The following is a 21,243-nucleotide window of genomic DNA, read 5'->3' as shown; positions in this document are numbered from 1 at the left end:
TAATTAAAATATTAAATAAAAATAAATTTAAAAAATTTTAAAATTAAATTAATTTAATAAATATTAAAAAATTATTAAATAAAAAAGTAATTAAAACTTTAAATAAAAAAATTTAAAAAAAATAAAATATTTTAAATAAACGAAAAGATTTAATTAAAAAAAAATCGCTTTAAAATATTAAACTTATAAAATTAAATTAAAAAGGTTATTTAAAATTATTTTAATTAAACTTATTTAATAACTTTATTTAAAAAAATATATTAAATTAATTAACTTTACGTAATTTAAAAATAATTTAATTATTTATAATTTTTTATATTTTTATTTATATATTAAAGTTTTATACTTTAAATATATATATAACTTTAAATTTTAATTAAATAATTTAAACAATTAAAAACATTTATTTATTTTATAACACGTTATAATATTATATTTATTATAGCGTTTATTATAACTATCGCGTTATAACCGGTATAACCGGTATTATAATTAATTTTAACTTTAAAACGCGTATGTTTTAATTAATAACTTATTTAAATGATCGAATTAATACTTATTTTTATATAAAATATTACTTACGATAAAAATACGTTAAAATTAATTAATTTAATTAATATTATAATATATTACTATTATTAATGCATGAGGGTAATGTTCGTAACTGCCTTAAATTAGAGATTGGAAAATGTTTAAGAAGGGTGGAACAGGATTGTGATTAATTGGGAAATGGTATGGTTAAGAGAGGTACATCCCCACAAACGATTTTCTAATCTTAGTCTAAGGTCACCTAAGATAACAAATATAAATATACGGGCCATGCGTTTTATGGCTTAAGCAGGCGCAGCCCCGCGCCTCAACGAACTGTGGTTTAACGTACACTAAGATAAGGTTTTCGGTTGTAACAACGTTAATAAAAGGTTAACGAAGCGGTTCGGCGAAACCGACCCGCGGAGCTTAACCCGCTTACGAAGCAGGCAAAAGCACCGCACTTTTGCCTACGTAGTAATGCGTAAAAATGTAAGGGATGCGAGATCGAGGATTCGAACCGTGGATAAAGGGGGTTGTGTGATGGCTAAGGGGGGGGGGGGTTGTATGGCTTGTGTGGCCGCCTGCCGACCCCCGGCGCGGCGAGGCTGGGCGGCCTTGCGGGATTCAACCAATCGATTGGCTTGGTCATAAACTCAGGGCTATTGTGCAATCCAGCGGGGTTGCCTCTTGTATCTTAGTTTAAACATTGTCGACGACTTGTTTATTGTTAATATGTAATGCCGACGACCTGATTCGTGACCTTGTTATTACCAGTATATTAGATTTAATATGCGCTGCATTTTTACCAGGAACGTTGTGACTTAAACTTCGTGTATTTTCTTAGAATGGTATGGTGTTCTTTCGTTCTTAAGATAAATAACCTTATAAACAATCTCTAGAAGCAACCGGTTCACCGATTGGGTCAACTCAGTGGGAAACCGAGTAATTTAACATTGTATAAACACCGATCTTGAACGGCACGTTTGAGTTTAGAGTTGGTGACGATCAAATTAACACTATCAGCCCACTGCAGCGGCAGAAGAACCAAAGAGATATACGTTAATCGAAAAATAAGAGGTATAATTTCGCACAGTGGCATTCGGATATTCAACTTGAACCTGTACCTCCCGATTACACGTCCCTTCGCCTGACGGAGCTTCCGAATACAAGGGATGAGAAAGGGGCGATATCGATGTTTAAGTGATTGGCATAAGTGTATTGATTAAGGGTGACTATTTATTTAAGAGTTATATAAGAAGGAGGGCAATAGCTATACAAACACATCTTATCTTATAAATGATATCGATAATAATATTGATAAGGGGATAGTCGTTATCAAGTACTATATGTAGTGTACCTATGCGGGGCTGGCGGGGTAGAGGGGCATTTGGTGGGTTAAAATAATATTTTACCCTGGGAAGCGCCTGCGCTTAGGTACCTAGATATGTATTATACCACGTAGCGCTGCTAATTTAATGTTGTAGACAGCGTATACGGAACTGTTCCTGTCATTGGTTGTGAACTTGTGACTCAACCTACCTAAACTTTTCTTCAATTCTTTCCATTCCCAAGTCGCAAACCCGCAACTTCGACTTTACACTACTCCACAAACACTCGACTCGACTCGACTCCCCTTACAATAATACGACAACATGGCTGACGCCGGGTCTGGGGATGTCAAGAAGGTCGTGGTTGGTGGGCCGAAGCCTTCAAAGAAGGATAAGAAGAGTAAGGCAGCCAGCGAAGATGCTAGCGCTGGTCCTCTCGAGATGACACCGCCGCCTGATTTCCTCAAGACACGCCTCGACTTGTTTGACCGTCTAAAGAAGAAGTATGACGAAGAAATTTCCAAGAAACCGCGAGAGCAGATTACAATTACTCTACCTGACAACTCTGTCAAGATTGGAACGAGTTGGGAGACCACACCTGGCGAGATTGCGAAGGGTGTGTCGAATAGTTTGTACAAGCGCTCTGTCGTCGCTAGAATAGACGGAGACACATTATGGGACTTGGAGAGGCCTCTGGAGCGGAGTTGCAAACTCGAATTGTTAACCTTTGACGACCCCAAGGGAAAGGAGGTGTTTTGGCACAGCTCGGCCCATATCCTTGGCGAGGCCTGCGAGAGGAGGTTCGGCTGTTCCTTATGTATCGGACCCCCGATCGACGACGGTTTCTACTATGAGATGGCCCTACCCGGCGGAGGTGCTGTCCAGACAAGCGACTGGACGCCCCTCGAGCGTATCGTTGGAGACATTGTTAAAGAGCGTCAGCGATTCGAACGTCTAGAAATGACCAAGGATGAGCTACTCGAAATGTTTAGCTATAACAAATACAAGCAGCACATCATCTCCACCAAGATCCCCGATGGTACTTCTACTACTGTATATCGTAATGGTCCCTTGATCGACCTTTGCCGTGGGCCTCATGTGCCTGACACTGGTCGAATTGAAGCATTCGCTATCATGAAGAACTCGGCATCGTACTTTTTAGGATCCCAGGAGAACGATTCCCTCCAACGCATTTATGGAGTATCCTTCCCGGATAAGAAGAAGATGGCAGAGCATAAGAAATTCCTGGAAGAGGCAGCCAAGCGAGATCACCGAAAGCTCGGTAAAGAGCAAGAGCTCTTTATGTTTCACGAACTCTCTCCTGGTTCGGCCTTCTTCTTGCCTCACGGCACAAGGATCTACAATACGTTGCTCGCATACATCCGAGATCAGTACCACAAACGTGATTATCAAGAAGGTTTGTCCATCACCGACCCTATTTGCCCCTTTTCCAATCATGGCAAACTAACTGCCTACCTTAGTTATTACTCCCAACATTTTCAATTCGGAGCTTTGGAAGATCAGTGGACACTGGGAATATTACCAAGAAGACATGTTTGTCATAGATATGGATAAGGAGAAATGGGGCCTGAAACCAATGAATTGCCCGGCCCATTTCCTCATGTTCGCTCACAGCCCCAAGGTATACAGTCAGTTGCCATTGCGCCTCGCTGACTTTGGCGTTCTCCATCGAAACGAGGCAAGCGGTGCCTTGTCAGGTCTTACTCGCGTCCGTCGGTTCCAGCAAGATGACTCGCATATCTTCTGTCGTCTCGACCAGGTCACAAGCGAGATTTCCGATTTGTTTGATTTCCTCTCCGAGATGTATGGCCTTCTAGGATTTACCTTCAAGCTTCAACTATCTACCCGACCCGAGAAATTTATGGGCCAGATCGAGACTTGGGATAAGGCCGAGAGCATGTTGAAAGAGGCTCTTAACGGGTTTGCGTCTGGACCTAGTGGCGTGTCGTGGACTCTCAATGAGGGGGACGGCGCTTTCTACGGACCTAAGGTAATCTTTTAAGGGATTCCGCTCTGATCATCTACAGCTTTGCTAACTATGCTATAGATCGATATCAAGATCTTGGACTGTTTGAACCGAGTTAGTCTACCCACTTGTTCCATATTGTAGCTTGATCGTAACGCGAGCGCCGCGTTTGATTTTCATTTTAAATCTCGTGTGCTGTTAGTCTAAGGAGTCGAGCTGACCGTATATCTAGGAGTGGCAATGTGCCACAATTCAACTTGACTTTATGGGCCCTGAGAGTAATATTCCCCCCCCTTTATAACGATGCCACATATCTGTTGCTAATACATACTAGACTTTGGTCTCGAATATGTCACAGCTGAGACGCACGCTGCGAAACCCAAGCAGGATGAGCCTGCTGCGGAGGCGGCGGCGGCCAAAGCAAGCGAAGTCCAACCGGGTACTACGGCCACGGCAAACCCAGGCACAGGGGGGGGGAGTGGAGCAAAACAGGAGAGAGTAATCAAGCCCTTGAGTCCGGGTTGCGCACGCCCAGTTATCATCCATCGCGCTATGGCGGGATCCATAGAGAGGTTCATGGGTAAGAATGTCGAATGTCGGGGAACATAAAGACGATTAGACTGCTTACTTTCTATTATTTAGGTATTCTCATCGAGCACTTTGCAGGGAAGTGGCCTTTCTGGCTGAGCCCTCGTCAAGTAATGGTTATCCCAGTCGGAATGGGCTTCATGTCATATGCACGAGAAGTTAGGGATATCCTCAAGAAGGAGAAGATATTTGTCGATATCGACACTAGCGGAAATACACTTCCCAAGAAGGTGCGAAGTGCACAGCTAGCACAATACAACTTTATATTCGGTAAGCATTCCGTCCCGTTGGGGGTTTCAGAACTATCTGCTTCGAGTCTACGTGTATACTAACGCAATCGCCAAAATCTAGTTGTCGGAGACGAGGAGATGAAGGGTCGACAAGTGAATGTGCGATACCGAGATGACACATCCACCCAGGACCGAGGTAAGCCTGTACCCCTGGACGAGGTGATCGAGAAGCTACGGGGACTGCAGGCCGACCGAGGCTCGTATAATCCCTTCCCGTCAGAGAAACAGGCGGATAAGAAGGCGACGTGAGTTGAGATTCGGACCTGTTAAGTAGAAGCCGATAGGTAGACTATACCGGATTGTTTAGTCTAGCACCGTACGGGACGATCAAAATGAAAGATAATTTAGATGTTGCTATACGCCGAGGAGATATTCTATTTCCATAGGATGTTATTCCTGCCTAGACCCTCTAAATATATAGATTTCCCCCTTGATTTCTGGTAGTATTACTGTGTTAAAACTTTGGCGGTTGCGTGCGATGCGGCGTTTAAACATGGATTAATGAGAGTGTCCTATAAAGGCTATGTAGTATATTACATGTAGTTTCCGTGGTCTCTGCAGCCTATGCGATCTTATAAACTAGCTTCTCGGTCCTGACCTTACCCTCTAGATGCTCTTGGAAGCCAGTCGGTATGCTATCTAAGCCACCTAGCTCTCTCCACCTATTAGGCTTGATTTTACCGCTAGACAGCAATTCCGGGAGCATAGCCAAGTACTTCTCCCATAATGCTTTGTCCTGCGGAGTTGTCTCTCCGCAATTGTCAAAGTTGCCGTATTTAACAGGACGCCCGAACACGGTGTAGACGATGGTACTCTCCAGCTTGACCTTCTTGTTCTCGATCTTATCCCTGATCTTGTCCACGGGGAGAGTGGTGACGATGTGGCCGCCCTTGGTTGAAGATATAGTCTTGGCAACGGCCTCTACCGTGCCGTTCTCGCTGATGCAATCGAAAGCAAACTCAAGCCTATCGTGCGTGAGGTTTTGAACGTTCTCAGGCCAATTGGGGTCCTTATAGTCGATGACGGCATCGGCACCTAGCGACTTCAGCCACTCGTGATGCTGGGAAGATCCGGTAGCGATAACGAAGGCGCCAGCTAGTTTTCCTAGTTGGATAGCGTACTGGCCCACGCTTGTCGTTCCCCCGTTGACAAGGAAGGGAAAGACGCTCTTGGCCGGCTGGCTCGGCTCAGGTAGTTTTAATCTCCCGAACATGGCTTGTACGGCGGTTGCAAAGGCGAGTGGGATCACGGCGGCATCTTGGTAGGATACATTATCCGGGATTGGGTAGACTAAGGTTGCTTCGGTGACGAGGTATTCTGCAAATGCTCCTCGAGGCGGATTGTCAGATGCTCCAAAGACGAAACCAGCGACACGCTGTCCCTCTCGCCAATGGGAGCCGTTGGGGTCTTGCACGGTACCGGCAAAGTCACAGCCTAGTATCCGACCAGGAGGTACGGGTTCCAGGATGGATAGCATGTTCTTCCAGTCCGTTGGGTTTTGAGCGACGTAGTGAGTTTTGACCAGGATTTCTCCTTGGTTGGGTTTTGGCACATCTACATCCTGAACCTTTGCCGTCTTGCCCTCAGCGACGACCAATGCTTTCATTTTTGGTGCCATGGTTACCTTGGTGGTTTATTCCAGTCGCCTCTGTTGTGCTGTGATATACTGTTAGATTTGTACTGACGAAGAAGGTATACATAGAGGGAGGGAGTGAGGGGGGTTTAAAGGGGGCTTTTATGAGTGAAGTTAATACGCCGAGGTATATTGTCCCTGCTTCGATGATTTCACGACTTATATATTTTTATGTCATTCTCGAGGTAATATAGCGACAATCATTACGTACCAACATTATTAACGGGGGCCCCTATCCTCTTGACTGGCATTCAACTACACCTCCACTATTTTCAGTATTAGTACTTAAGACTTGACGTCGTTCATTAGCATAATAGGAAAAGGTCCAACAATTAGTGCAAACCGTAAATACCATTAGTCTATTTAGCCATCTTTGCTTTCCTGGCCAATTCTTATGTATCAATACTGAAAATAGTGGAGGTGTAGTTGAATACCAGTCAAGGGATAGATTGTAGAATTCAGAAAAAGTCCATAGCGGTTGGGACACCTAGGTAGCATTATATGTTTGAGAAAGCTTATTATTGGTGCCATGTTATATATTTCTTTTTGTTGTTGTTTAAACTTTACTTGATATCAGAGGAAGTCTCTATAGCACTCTTGAGCTTTAATATATTACCTAACTAAACTGTGATGGAAACTCGAATTCTATGTGTACCATTTATATGTGGAAGCGTGTATATTACCTAGGTAATCTTGAACTAGGCAAATATAATCCCCTCAGTCCGAAGGATTTACAAGCCCGGTCTTTGTAATCCTCATTCTCTCTCCTATACCTACATAGGAGTAGTTTGGGGCTGTATAGAATTGCGTACTATTAGGATAGATCATTATCAGACTACTTATAGTAATTCTGTACACTCAACCCCTTGAATTTAAAAGAAGTCCCCTCACGCTTGTCGAGGACAGTCTTATAATGCACATCCTTAACTCGTGCTCTCACATACTCCGTTCCGGACACTACTGGCTTGTTTGGATCTTTATCTTCTGCTGGAATGAGTCCGAGACGGTCTAGCAGCGGAGATGGGACAGTTTTCATAGGCGTATTGTCGCCGGGCCTACTGAAATAGAGTAAACCAAGTCGTGGAATGTTGATTTGATCTTTCGGCGGCGTCACCACACGGTGAATGGTTGACTTGATAAAGCCTTATAATCTGGTAAGCTTGGTGCGTGGACAACTGGTTTGGAGGGTTTGATAATTACCGTTTGTTAGAAACGTCAAAGTGTCCGCCGCGTTGCAAGTGACTTAATTATTTCTGGGTTAGTATAAGACCATGCGTAGCGGAGGGGTCGACTTACTACCACCCTCTACGGGGCTTACATATTTCCAGTCTCCCTCTGGTGTGCGTATCTGTAGCCCGGCAACATGTTGGGAGAATAGCAGAGTCAAGCTGCCAAAGTCGGTGTGACCACCCTTAGAGTAGGCTTGGGCTTTGTCCCATTCCTCTTGACTTCTTACATTGTAGATCATGTACCGGAGGTGGTCGTCCGACTTCTCGTCATAGGCATGTGCATCTGCGAGGTAGTTTTCTGGAAGCTCAAGTATGATAGAAATGAGGATGAAGAGTTTCCGGATCACCTTATCAAACAGATCTCTATGAAAGGACGCAATCTCGTCCCAGTTCTGCTCGACAATCCTGTGCTTCCCGACGTTGTCAAAGGCTGGAATAGCTTTGGGTATATTCAGCATCTCCACATTCTCCTTGACTCCCGTGTCGCCAATCCAGCGGGAGTTCTCTCTGTACCCGAAATATTCGCCTTCAGCAAAATTGCAGGGAAATCGTCTCTTCTCCTCCAAGGGCTCTTTGAAAAACGTATTTCCGAAGCTGAACTGACGGAGGACACGCTCGTCATTAATGCCCGTATTGACTACGGACCAGAAACCAACTTTAGTGACGGCATCGTAAAGTTGCTTAGCGAGCTCTTGCTTGCCACCGGGCTCGTCAAACCGCGACAGATCAATCTTGGGTAGTTCTGCATATTCAAGATTTTCTGAAGTCTTAGCTGGCCGAGCCCACGGTTTCACTAGAACTCTACTATCATGCAGCTGACTTGCCGCTGGCGTCTCGATAGCAATAGGGGCCATACTGATTGACTCAAATAATTTTTTTATAGATTTACTTTCTGCGTAGAGAGATTCCCCTAGATCAGCTTGACCCAGATAGTCTTGTCTTATATCAACCAAAATCTATACACTGGACATTGCTCTTCATGAAGTTATTTAGTCAGACGAGTTAGTTGTAAGTATTCTTCTAGGGAGTATAGCATGTGCCTCTTAATGTGATTGGCCGACTTGTCCTGGGATGATTGCGGGGATAGTTGCGTGCTTTGTGTTCTCATCGACCTCATCGCAGGCGTGCTCGGAAATCCATCAATGGGGTTAGAGGAATTGCCGGAATACCTAATACGATCCCGAAATTATCGGATGCCCCTCCGCAACGGCTGGTTTCTCGCGGTAGTTGATGTTAGACCTCAGGATGGGGGTCACCGGAGCCCGGTCGCCCCCCTCACCTTCGCCACGGAGGTCATACATAGTAAGTGATAACAATTAAACTGCTATCTCCGTTAGCTCTTCCCAGGGGTTGTAACATAGAACTAACCGTAGAGGGCCTTTAATTCCGATATACGTTCTTATGGTGTAGTGCGATAACGCAATAGAGGTTGTGGCCTGGCTTATGCTTGGCGAATCACCGCCAACCCCTTGACGTTGTAATTCAGGCCGGGCTCATCTATCTATGTAAAGGCTACCGCCGCCGGGCCGGCTGGCCACTCTTTTCTTGTTCTTCAAGGCGAGTCCGCTTGCCCGAGACCACACCTGTCAGAGGTTCCAAAAGAGAATCCGTTATACCTAACTCTGCTACAGGATATTTCCCATAGGGCTGTTTGTATAACCTAGCAAAACCCAACATGGCTTCCAGCAGTAGTAAAGTCGACGTCAAAGTCGACAACACGGCGGTCTCAGAACGCGGTACCGATGTTGCTGTAGATCAAGGCTTATCCGGCGCCGACTTGAAACTCGAGAAGGCCGTGATGAAGAAAATAGATCTATGGCTAGTTGGCTTTTATTCATTGGTTTACGTCTTTAGGGTTATCGACTCATCCAATTATTCAAATGCAGCCATCATCAATCTTGAAAATGGCACAGGTATCAAGAAGCAGCTAGGGCTGAGCCCTTCTCAATGGGCCTGGACGTTGTCCATATTCTCCTACAGCTATATGATTTTCGAGCCTTCAAACACCCTCGCTATGAAGGTCTTTTCACCTTCGAGATGGATGTTTGTACTCATTCTCGGCTGGGGTATATCTGCCTGCTCATCTGCAGCAGCACAAGACTTCGCAGGTGTAAGTAGTTACGAACCCCCTGAGGCTCCGAGCAATTAACCTTGTGGACTCTAACATGGGTGTATATAGATGATGTGTGTTCGGTTTGCCATTGGGCTGGCTGAAGCTGGGTTCTATCCTGCCGTATTATACCACATGGCATTCTGGTATAAGCCTATAGAAATGCCACAGAGGATTGCTATTTTTTACTCCCTTGGCCAGCTTTCCCCGGCGGTGAGCGGCTTGCTTGCCTATGCTATTGGCTTCATGGTAAGCAGCTCTATCTCATACCGTCTTATTCGTGACTACCCAGCTGCCTGGAGAATTGTGCTCTTGATTATTGAGTGGCATTACTGACGAGTTTATGATTAGGACGGGCTAGGCGGCCTTGCTGGTTGGCGATGGCTTTTCTTAATTGAAGGTTTGCCTGCTATTGTGCTCTCAGTTGGGGCGTTGTGGCTACCGGATTACCCCGAGACAGCTCGGATGCTCACAGACGAAGAGCGAGACTTTTTACAAGACCGTCTCGAGAAGACTGCCCCCTCCGGAAGAAAGGGGCACTGGGATTTCGAATCGGTAAAAAGGCTCATCAAGGATCCCACCTTTTATACGTTCACCTTATATTGGATCTGCCACGGAATCGGTGGTTTTGGTGTTGGGACAGCATTGCCCACCGTCATTTATGAACTGGGTTTCACAACAACGTCCAACTCACAGCTGATGAATATTGTAAGAAGATGAACCCGTCTCCAGCCCATGATCATATCTAATATACACTTTACAGCCTCCTTACCTATGCGCGTTCCTTTTCTTGAATATCTTGGGTCACTTTTTGCATAAAAAGACCATTAGGCCGTGGACTACTGCCGTTACGAGTGAGTATAGAGTCAACCACGGAACGTATTATTGTGGATTCTGACCGTTTCGCAGTTGAATCGACTATCATTATTTGCTATATAATCCTCTTCACAGTCCGCAACGCGGTGGTGAGGTATATATTCTTGATTGTCGCCGTCTCGTGCGCGGGCTCGGCATATCCAGTAATATGGCCGGAGCGTATTCGAGCACTCAGAGGGACAGTTGCATCTGGGTTAGGCATTGGGTGGACTAACGCTATGGCCCAGTTCAGCGGCATCGCAGGCCCGCATGTCTACAGCACCGTGTTTGGCCCCTCGTACCATGTATCGTATGGGATTTGCCTCGGGTTTCTGAGCGTGGGAATTGCCGCAATCTTGACTTCCTGGTGGCTTGTGTTACGGAGGGACCGAAACAATCAAGTAGAGCAGGACCAAGGGGGCGAACAGTCAGCTTAAGCATTTCTTAAGCATTTTAGGATAAAGACTTGTGGACTTGGAGAGTAATTGATATCTTCTATCTCGTTATAGTGATTCATCTTCCATTGGGATAACGGTGTCAATCTTGTAAAGTTAGATACATAATATGCAGCCGTTGAATGCTGCACGTAAATATTCGGTATAAATACGAGATGCGGGACAGGGTTATGATATTTTTCGCGTGGCGGGCGGGTGATGAGAGACAATGGTCGGGATAAAGGCCGAATGAGGAAATGTACGGATCCGTACCTGATGTGATGCATTGTATGTATGGATACACTACCAGTGTATGATGCTTAGTAGGTACTTGTATTTTGTATGTAGGTAGGCATGATCTGACTTATATCAGGTACCATTGCACACATATTTATCCACATATCTATCTACATACCTATCTATCCATACGTATTATACTTCCATACATATGTATGTCAGGTTACCTACCAAGGTATTGTAGTGTAGTATTTTTTGGGTCGTATTATAAATCAACACGGCCATGAACTCCGTATCGGGATTGTAAATACCTACTAATTTGCCTAGAATTTTACCTAGGCATGTGGGACCTCACGAGCTCATGACCTAGGTTAAAACCCAATGATCCATAGATACCCGTCGAAAAATATGAATTCCGTTTACGTCTATGATATAAATCCAAGTCGTAGCATCGGGGGTAGACCCGTTTAGTAGTTAGCCATAACCGAATCAAGACGTCATCCCCCTTTAACATTTTCGACTACATCGTATACATAAACTTTCTTCACACCTCTTCATACCTCTTCACACCCAGGAAATAAACACCATATATTTAAACGAGTATAAATTTATTTCGTCTCTCACCAGACGTCAGCCCATATCCTACTACGGTTAAAATCTGAGGGGTAGTCGACTTCGCGTGATTCAAAAATGGTACCGAATAAGACTCTCGTCTTCAAAAAGGTCCCTACTGGTTTTCCGGTTCCAGGGGAGCATCTCGCCGTTGAGGAACGGCCCATTGACCTCGATGCGGCCCCTCCAAAAGGCGGCCTGATCGTCGAGATACTCTATGCTTCCTTTGACCCCTATCTTCGCGGTAGAATGCGTAATGCTGATGTCAAGTCTTACTCGCCGCCTTTCGAAATTAACGGTCCATTCTCAAATGGCACTATTGCTCGAGTTCTAAAGTCGGACGCGCCGGGTTTCAGCAAAGGAGATATCGTATCTGCATTTCTTCCTATTGCCGAGTACGCCATAGTACCTGATATTTCCGCTGCCAAGGTGCGCAAGATCAACAACCCGCATAATCTCGATCTTGGCATGTTTCTAGGCCCCTTAGGTATGCCTGGCTTAACGGCCTATTCGGGTCTTCATAAGATTGGAAAACCAAAGAAGGGAGAAACGATATTTGTTAGTTCAGCTGCTGGTGCTGTTGGGCAGGTCGTCGGTCTAGTCGCGAAGAATGAAGGACTTAAAGTCATTGGCTCAGTTGGCTCCGATGAGAAGCTAGATTATATCCTAAATGAGCTTGGATTCGACGGTGGTTTCAACTACAAGAAGGAAAGCGCATTTGATGCGCTCAAGCGCCTCGCACCCAACGGAATTGATATCTACTTCGAGAACGTTGGTGGAGATCAGCTCGATGCTGCTTTGGAGAGCATGAATACCCTCGGACGAATTCCAGTTTGCGGAATGGTATCGTCTTCCCTTTCTTACCCTTTCAATTTAATAGCCTGCCTGTGCTAACGAACAAGTAGATCTCGGAGTACAACTTGCCACCTGACCAAAGATATGGCGTCAAGAATCTCTTCCAGCTCGTTGCAAAGCTTATAACGATGCAAGGTTTCCTTGTTGGACAACCCGAATTCGGGCCTGCATACTTCGAAGAACATCAGCAGGTAGTTCAAAAATGGATTGCAGACGGATCTTTCAAGGCCAAGCTTCACGTCATCGAGGGTATCGACAAGGCGGCTGAAGGGTTCGTGGGAATGCTCAAAGGCGATAATTTTGGCAAGGCCGTCCTGAAAATCAAGGATTAGCCTATCAATATCAATGGCATCTGTACCTAGGTAGTTGAGGCTAGGTAGTTAAATAATATAACAATTTATGATTCGGTATATCTTACTGGCCACAACACCATCTCTATTTCTACATGTTGCGTGTGAACAGCGCGGGTATAACTCCACAGCCCGTCTATACCATTAATAGACACACAAACTACTTGGGAAATGGGGCGGTGAAAGATATTAAACCACATCCCGTATTAAAATCTAATAGGGTTGAATGAACCCCCCCTCCTTCCCCCCCCCTTCAATCCGTATAGATGCACCCTTATTTTAATGACGAGGTAATCGAGTCTAAACATAATTTTCATGACATTTCTGAACGCTTTAGTAGCGAACGAAAATAGACTGGGGTATGTAATCCGACGCCAGGAAAATGCACCCGATGACGCACTCCTGATCCCTCTTTTGGACTCGTCTCCTAACAAACGCCATTTCCTGATGACAAGACACTTGAACAAGCCCTACTTCACGATCGGCTGAACCCCTGCTTCGCCTGCGATTGGTTAGTTACTACTCCTCATATTAAGCGACGGGATGGTTCTCTAGCGTACCTTCATCTGCTCTATTCTTGCTTTGAGTTGACTCGTGACTTCTGCTGCTCTCTTCCAATTCTCGGCCCCATTACTACCGGTTCCGCCGGCCATCGAACTCGCGGCAGACCCGGTGTTGTGTCCGACCCCTTCGTCTATTGCTGCGCTCCTAAAGCCGCGGGCAGGGCTCCCCCTTCCACTTGAACCACTGCCATATCTCAACTCTGGACTTAACTTGCTCCTAGGGTAGTTATGTGGTGCATCGCCGTTTTCTTTCTCTTCGGAAAATGTGCTGGCGAAGCTCATTCTGCTCGTCCTAGCTCCCGGGTAGTTTGCGCCATCACGGTAGATGCCCATGTCATCGGGAGTAGGACTCGTCATTCCCGGACTTCCAATGCCACTAGAAACGCCAAGCCCCTCCGCCCTACTGAGTGCACGCTTGAGACGTTCGAGCTCACGCCGGAGTCTTTCATTTGTCTGCTCGGCTGCTTCTGCGTCACTCCTCGCCCGCACTAATTGAGTCTCTTTGGCTTTGATGCTAAGTACATCTCTCGTGTGGTCCTCGATAAGCCCGGCGTTGTGGTTTTTGAGCTCTTGCACCTCCGACATAAGCTTGCTTCGCTCATGTCGCATCTCATCTACTTGCTTAGTGAGTCGTTCGTTTGCCGAGCGTAGTTCCTCTAGTTCAGCACGCTCTATGGCTGTAAGCCCACTTGATGGAGGTGGTGAGGGCGCCAAAGGTGTTACGGCGGGCGCCGTAGGTTTCGCTAACGACCGTGCTGCAAGACCACCTCTTCCGAGCCCGACTCGAGCTTTTGGCTGTGGCGGTGATGACGGGGTCTCCTCTTCTTCTTCTTCCTCTGGCGGAGGGGCAGCAGCGGCTGGCGCTCTTCGGGGGGACGCGATACCGGGGGCGCCGAGGCGTCTCTGCGGTGCTTTTAACCCGGACAACCCTGAAGACTTGGGCATTCCAAGCTTACTGCCTGGGGCGGCTCGAGATGTCGGTTGTGGCGCAAGGGAAGCGGGCTCTTGTGCGACCGGCGCGGCTTTCTTGGCGGCCCCGGCGGTCTTTTTGGCACCGCCACCCACCTTCTTTGGACCACCGGGCGGACCCCGTGCTGCCGGAGCTGGGGCTGGTTTCGGCTTGTCTTTGGCTTTAACCTCGGCTTTCTCGAAATACTCCTTGATTTTAGTTTTTCGTATATCGTCTAGGCCCTCTAGGTGAGGGTTCATGGCACGTTCACCAATAATCTTCATAACTGTACCTAGAACCTCGGCACCACCGGACCTCAACCCTTCGCTGCTCTCAGCGAGTAGCTTCTTCGCGGCTTCTACAATACTGGCGACTTCTTGCTTGTTCGGGGGATCCCGGGTTGTTCTAAGACAGCGGACAAGAAACTTCATGCTTCCCTCCTTTACTTGAGGATTCTTGTGGGGGAGAAAGGAGAGGATTTCCTCCAAACAGTCAGACAAGCTTGTCGCTAGAAAGACTTGGTCCAGCGCGGCCCCTAACGCGTCCGCAACGGTTTGCTTTTTCTCCTTTAAACGCTCCATGATTGGCGTCATGACGATTGATCGGTATTTACCATAACCTTTTCGAAGTCCCTTGGCGAGTACTTCGATACATTGGGCCGCTTGAGTAACGACGGCAATATTGGCATCTTTCATGCACTTTGCTAAGCCACGGTTGATCTCGTTGAAGTCGCCATCTTTGATTCTTGGTACATTGAGTACGGCAAAGAGCGCCTCAAGAGCCTCTTTACGGTCCTTCCACTTCGAAGACGCGAGATTATCGTGAAAATTAGCTGGAACTTTAGATAAGACGTCTTGGGGTTCCGCGAGGTCGAAGGCATCAACTTCGGCTGGTTCATCGATTCCATCGTCGTCGTCCACATCTTCTTCAGCCCCGGGGGGTGGAGCACGAGCCAAGGCTGCCTGTTGAGTTCGTAGAAGGCGTTCCTGTTTTGGCGGCGGCTCTGATTTAATCTTTTCAAACTGGGCTTCCAGATCAGACTGTTGTGTCGGCTTTAAGTCACCCCAGAACATAGGTTTCATCGCGTCCCTCAGCCATCGGTAAAATTCAACGGCTAGATTGGTTGCTTCGGCCCGCACATTCTTGTCCGCATGTCCAAATGCTTTAGGGAGGATCTTAAGGACTGGCTTTGGGTCGGCAATCTTGCAGCCGTAGCTGTGGAAGATGGTCGTCAGGGCTGCTAAAGCAGCTGCGATGACTTTGGGTTGCTTCGCAGATACGGCTGGGAGGATATCTTCGACAACGGGACCGGCGGCATCGAGTTCGATAAGAAGTAGTAGAGCCTCGAGTGAGGAGGCTTTGGTGGCAGGTCTTGTGGACACAAGGCCCTTCTCGACGATGGGAGTGACAACATGACCACGCGAGCGAACGCAACATTCCTTACCACCAAATTTGAGAAACGCGCAGAATGCTGCAATACCGTCGGACTGCGCGGCAACGTTAGAATCTGCGACCGCACCCTTCCACAGACTCGGATCTTGGTTAAATGGCCGAAAAGCGGGATCGTATTCGTCGGGAGTGATCTCAAATTGCTTTGCGGCCTCTTCGTATGCCTGCTTACGAACTTTCCAAACCTGTTCATCCAATATTGTTTTAGCACCAAAGCCGGAATAAGGGGGAACGGGAATATATGATGATGGCACGCACCTTGTGTACCCATCTATCTGTTAACGGAAGAGAGCTGTAGTCGGGCTCCCCGTCTGCCATATTCACGACTGGACAGTTACGATCGACCGTCGGCGATACCGGGGTGTTATGTGCTTTGCGATTAGGGGCGGGTTGAGTCGACTTCCTTTGGGCGCGACGATGCGATAAAGTCGAGGCTATTCTCTTGATTAGTTTCGGTAGAACTGGCACCTTAGGGAGGCGAAGACGCATTTTGAGTGTAGAGGTTGCGAGAAGCGTGATGAGACAAAGAGTTTAGGATGGAGTTAAGAAGATCAATGCGTCTTCCTCATCTCTTATTCCCCGTTTCTCGTCCACCGTGCTTCCGTCCCTGGCCCCCCCGTTCCTCACCTCAGGCTTCAAGTTCCTCGCGGAAGCAGCTGTTAAAAAATGGCTTTACTGCTGCTATTGTAGTAGTTGACGCGCTTGGGAGTTGGTAGGGTATATGCAAAAAGGAGTGTGTGGATGCCTTATACAGAGACGTAGAGAATTTGTAGGCCTCGGGTCATGGGCCAGGGGAATAAGAAGGTTATGACAAAGAGGCAGAAATATTACACATACATTGTTTTCATGGGATAAGCTTTAGAGTTAAGCCAATCAATATATTATGCTCTATGTTTACTCTTTCCCACGGTTCACCTTGTGGAAACTTCAAAGGCTTGGATGATTTTGCGGGGAGCAATCTTAAAAAAATGTATGTTTTGTTGAGGCGATACACAGTATATCGGGTATCGGGTATGAGGTACGTAACGACGAAGGTGGCGCTTGCTTTGTTTGAAGTTTGACCCTCTTATTCTTTATCGAGAGAGGTATATTGGAAGGGTTAGACCGTAGAGCGTGGAATTTCGAATGCTGTAGGGCGCAAAATTGGGACATGCGTCTTTGAAGTTGACGATGACGATGGAAGGTTGTTGCTTGCCGATTTATTATTATTCTACATATGTATAATCGATGTCTTAGGTTATGTATATAAGTAGGTACATCTATGTATCTACCCGGTATTGTCGGATAGTTTATTGGCCGGATTCAAAAATAAATACTGGGGTTACCGCGCTTGACCTGTTGACGTACTGTAGCGCGGGCTAGGGTTGTCATCGGGGCAACCAATTTGTAGGTACTTGTATTTATTTGCATACATACCTAATCCGTACACGTAAGTATATTTTATTACTACCCATGTGAATTGGCTCGTTTTGGTGCCGATGTTCAGATGATATAAGTCATACCCTAGTAATTACTTTATTTAGTCGTAATGTCCAATTGTTTCGTTTCTAAAAGTTGAGTGTTTACGAATGTTGATTATGAGGTATCTTTAAGCGATGTTATCGATGTAGATTTTATGTCCTATCCATACATACATAGGTAGGTACGGCGCACTAGCACTTGCGCTCTTAAGAGGTACCTAAGTGTAGGCCTGCACCTATGTACAGATCGAGGGGTGTGGCTTGTGCTCCTCTGTTTCCCGGGAGGCCGGGCAAAGCCATGTGGCTTCACATGTCTTGTCGGGTCTCCATCTCCAATGGGCATGCTTCCCTACACTTCCTTAGAATGTACCTCATAACTACCCAAAAAGAAGTATTGGTGTTTTTATGTTACCTAAAGGTAGTAATGGTACCTAGTTAACGCATTGCCGGAACACCTCAAGAAACAAGTCAATATCTAGGATTGTTGTCTTTCCTAATTTTTCCCTCTCCCATCAAAAGGTCTTAGAAGCGACAAATTGACGACCGCGCCTTTTCCCTCTTTACCATTCCGACATGTTGCCCCGAACGTATACGAACGTATCTATCTGATTGAATCTGGATTTCCTCCCTTTTACGCATTCTTGGCGACAGCTTCAATTATATCTCTTCTCTCCGGCGCAACCCTAAATTATGATCCAAGCAAGTCTCGGCCTATGACTTCTTATTAAACCTTTCGATCCGCCAACCCTCCAACCCGCCAAGCGACCTACTTACTTCTACACCTACGTCAATACTTATATCGCCTTTTACCTACGCTATACTCTGCTTGGTTGACTTCCCTACTGGTTCTCCCTCGCGGGTTTGCCAGCAGTTCGTCCACTGTTTGGTCCTCGTGTCGTTTTTACTTTTGGTACAAAGCTTCGTTCGATTTCGCCTAAGAAGCCTTTCCGACGTCTCTTGTTCCCTGGTAACAAGCATAAACAAGGCTTTGGTGACACATTATTGTTGTCTACATTTCCTTGTGTGTGTGGCTACTTTCTGAGACTGACACATTGTGTGCGGGCAACGACTCTCTTTGTTGCCTCCTCGCTCTCTTGAGAGCTACTCGTAGCCTTCTGACGTTATATTAACCGCCCGAAACCTCTCTAAAGCATAGGATCTTCATACTTTTACATTACTACGTCCATGAGCAGCCTAGTGCGGTGAACTGGACAAAATGAGCCAAATTCTGACCCCTCGACAAGCTGAAGAGCTGTACGTTTTCCGTCTCACGTCTTCCCCCGCTACTTAGAGAACAATGAGATAACAGATGATGCTAACTTATACCCTAGACACAAGGCCATTATTGCGTACCTATCATCGAATAACCTGCCTAACACGGCAGCTGCCCTAAGAGAGGAGCTGAACCTTGGTGACACGTTCGATACTACTACTTCTAAGAAATATGAGGGTCTCTTAGAAAAGAAATGGACTAGTGTTGTGCGATTACAGAAGAAGGTATGGGAGATGAAGTCCCCTTTTATATGCTGCTGCCCTCTACTAACATATGTGGCGTCGATATTAGATTATGGAACTAGAGTCGAAAACGGCTACTCTACAGTCGGAGTTGGATAATGCAACACCTACCTCTTTGTCCAAGCGGAACCAGGACCCGTCCAGTTGGCTCCCTCGGTCTCCGCCACGTCATACCCTGGAATCCCATAGGGGCCCTATTACCTGCGTCGCCTTCCATCCCGTCTTCTCTTCTTTAGCCACGGGCTCCGAGGATTATACGATAAAAATTTGGGATTGGGAGCTGGGAGAACAGGAGCGTACAATCAAGGGGCATACGAAAGCAGTGCTGGACGTGGATTTCGGTGGTCCCAGGGGTGGAACCCTTCTGGCATCGTGCTCGAGTGACCTGACTATCAAGCTGTGGGATCCTTCCGATGAATACAAGAATATTAGAACTCTACCTGGACATGACCATAGCGTTAGCGCCGTTCGCTTCATCCCGTCAGGTGCAGCGGGTGCGCCAAGTTCTAGCAACCTTCTCGTATCTGCTTCTAGGGATAAGACGTTACGTTTATGGGACGTAACGACGGGCTATTGCGTCAAAACGATACGAGGTCATGCAGACTGGGTCAGAGATGTTTGCCCGTCGCTAGATGGCCGTTATCTTCTATCTGCCGGCAATGATCAGACTGCTCGCCTCTGGGATATTTCGCTTGCTAACCCTGAAAGCAAGCTGACACTCATCGGCCATGAACACACAGTCGAGTGTTGCACTCTCGCCCCCCCATCAACTTACCAATATCTTGCACCACTTGCAGGGTTAAAAAAGCCGCCGCCAGCATCGAGCACTGCGGAGTTTATGGCGACAGGTTCTCGAGACAAGTCGATACGTATCTGGGATGCGAGAGGCAACTGTATTAAGACCCTCCTTGGACACGATAACTGGGTAAGAGCATTGGTGTTTCACCCGGGTGGTAAATACCTCCTCAGCGTCTCCGATGACAAGACGTTGCGGTGCTGGGATTTGTCTCAGGAAGGGAAAAATGTGAAGACGCTCGTAGACGCGCATGGTCACTTTGTCTCCTGTTTGAGGTGGGCCCCGGGCATTATACGCGAGCCCGTAACGAACGGGTCAGGCGAAGGCCTAAATGGCATGTCTTTAAATGGCATTGCAAAAGCGGCGGCTGTTGCTGATGTTCAAACCCGGTGTGTTATTGCAACTGGATGTGTGGACTGCAAGTTGAGAATTTTTGCCAACTGAAACCACCAACACGGCATGCGATAGGACATGAAAAGTTGTGTCGTTCTGGCGTCACTTTGGCGATCTTAGCTTCCGTGAAAGCTTAAGAGCTTTTATGGTCGGAGTAACGAGGTCTCGAAGCCAAAGATTGGGGCACGTATCTTCAGATGCTGCCTCGGATATTGTTGCCGCAGAAAACCGCAGACACTGCAAACAAGCCGTTCTTCGAGGCGGTACGGGAAGATGACTAGAAACAAGCTTTAACCCTACCCTACGAATCTGGGAGATTAAAGAACGGGGCGGGCGGGCTGGTAGGGAGGAAGGGCGAACTTTGATGAAGGAAAGAAGTAACGAGATTTGTTGGCGTTGTTAAGTCCAAGGTTGGCGTCATCTTCTGTGGTGCTATTGCATCGTTCAGGCTGATCAATGGTCGCGACAGCACCGTAGATATGGAAGAAAATAGATACCCTATCATTGCATACCGAGAAGAGACTTGAATATACGATCTAGCATTGAGCTAGTCTATTCTTATATTTCTCATTTCTCATGTTTCTCATGTTTCTTATACTGCCCTTACGTACGTAAAAAGTTGAGTACCTAATCTAATGTTTCATGAAGCTCAGTTCGAACTGTGTGGTATAACTCACCCCCTTTTATTTAGAAAAGGGATGTATGTTTTTCAAGATTGTTGTATAAGCCTAGCTACCTACGTAGCTAGGCAGCTAGGGAGGTATCTAAGCTCATGAGTGGGATACAGTGAAAATACAGAGTAAAGCATACTGTATTTTGTACCTGCTAAACTGCCAGATACACCAGGTAGGTAGTATGTACCTGTGGGGGTTGCCCAACTTTCGGTAGGTACCTACCTAAGGTTAGGTACAGTGTGAGACTGAGATTGCTGCGCCCCGGTATGCGTATAGTACATAGGTACATTAGGTATGTAGCTGCAAGTGTTTTAGTGATGTGCTTAAGTGCACGTACCTCAACTTGTACTACCTCGATGTACGGTACCTGGTGTAAAAACATGCAAGTACGGGTGACTAACATGT

The 21,243-nt window shown here is 46.5% G+C and overlaps 7 protein-coding genes across 7 annotated transcripts; 4 read left to right on the top strand and 3 right to left on the bottom strand.

The window, feature by feature from the left end:
• Positions 1-1,937: 1,937 nt before the first annotated feature.
• Positions 1,938-5,232, top strand: F5Y00DRAFT_243912 (threonyl-tRNA synthetase). The gene is made up of 7 exons (XM_048008746.1): positions 1,938-3,276; positions 3,341-3,870; positions 3,928-3,960; positions 4,079-4,124; positions 4,181-4,426; positions 4,489-4,704; positions 4,786-5,232. Exons 1-7 carry the CDS (start codon positions 2,184-2,186, stop codon positions 4,971-4,973), a joined length of 2,352 nt encoding a protein of 783 aa, XP_047862475.1. The 5' UTR covers positions 1,938-2,183; the 3' UTR covers positions 4,974-5,232.
• Positions 5,233-5,286: 54 nt separating this feature from the next.
• On the bottom strand, positions 5,287-6,330 carry F5Y00DRAFT_254613 (GroES-like protein; the record flags this gene model as incomplete). The annotated part of the gene is made up of 1 exon (XM_048010191.1): positions 5,287-6,330. The coding sequence occupies one exon, from the start codon at positions 6,328-6,330 to the stop codon at positions 5,287-5,289; it is 1,044 nt and encodes a 347-aa protein (XP_047862474.1).
• Positions 6,331-6,951: 621 nt separating this feature from the next.
• Positions 6,952-8,953, bottom strand: F5Y00DRAFT_243908 (Clavaminate synthase-like protein). The gene is made up of 3 exons (XM_048008745.1): positions 7,654-8,953; positions 7,558-7,599; positions 6,952-7,500 (listed from the first exon to the last, which is right to left on the bottom strand). The coding sequence occupies exons 1-3, from the start codon at positions 8,438-8,440 to the stop codon at positions 7,193-7,195; spliced, it is 1,137 nt and encodes a 378-aa protein (XP_047862473.1). The 5' UTR covers positions 8,441-8,953; the 3' UTR covers positions 6,952-7,192.
• Positions 8,954-11,382, top strand: F5Y00DRAFT_243905 (MFS general substrate transporter). The gene is made up of 5 exons (XM_048008744.1): positions 8,954-9,696; positions 9,766-9,945; positions 10,048-10,404; positions 10,460-10,550; positions 10,606-11,382. The coding sequence occupies exons 1-5, from the start codon at positions 9,262-9,264 to the stop codon at positions 10,986-10,988; spliced, it is 1,446 nt and encodes a 481-aa protein (XP_047862472.1). The 5' UTR covers positions 8,954-9,261; the 3' UTR covers positions 10,989-11,382.
• Positions 11,383-11,686: 304 nt separating this feature from the next.
• On the top strand, positions 11,687-13,099 carry F5Y00DRAFT_243900 (NAD(P)-binding protein). The gene is made up of 2 exons (XM_048008743.1): positions 11,687-12,677; positions 12,740-13,099. Exons 1-2 carry the CDS (start codon positions 11,913-11,915, stop codon positions 13,019-13,021), a joined length of 1,047 nt encoding a protein of 348 aa, XP_047862471.1. The 5' UTR covers positions 11,687-11,912; the 3' UTR covers positions 13,022-13,099.
• Positions 13,100-13,514: 415 nt separating this feature from the next.
• Positions 13,515-16,318, bottom strand: F5Y00DRAFT_254610 (ARM repeat-containing protein; the record flags this gene model as incomplete). Its single annotated transcript, XM_048010190.1, has 3 exons — positions 13,515-13,541; positions 13,600-16,185; positions 16,259-16,318. 3 exons carry the CDS (start codon positions 16,316-16,318, stop codon positions 13,515-13,517), a joined length of 2,673 nt encoding a protein of 890 aa, XP_047862470.1.
• A 2,358-nt stretch (positions 16,319-18,676) lies between these two features.
• F5Y00DRAFT_264541 (dynein regulator) lies at positions 18,677-20,215 on the top strand (the record flags this gene model as incomplete). The annotated part of the gene is made up of 3 exons (XM_048011676.1): positions 18,677-18,714; positions 18,792-18,957; positions 19,025-20,215. The coding sequence occupies 3 exons, from the start codon at positions 18,677-18,679 to the stop codon at positions 20,213-20,215; spliced, it is 1,395 nt and encodes a 464-aa protein (XP_047862469.1).
• Positions 20,216-21,243: the final 1,028 nt, after the last annotated feature.

Source organism: Daldinia vernicosa, assembly GCF_022497035.1.
Source record: "Daldinia vernicosa strain CBS 139.73 unplaced genomic scaffold F5Y00scaffold_43, whole genome shotgun sequence".
Classification (NCBI taxonomy): Eukaryota; Fungi; Ascomycota; class Sordariomycetes; order Xylariales; family Hypoxylaceae; genus Daldinia; species Daldinia vernicosa.
This window is presented reverse-complemented; position numbering and strand designations above follow the sequence as displayed.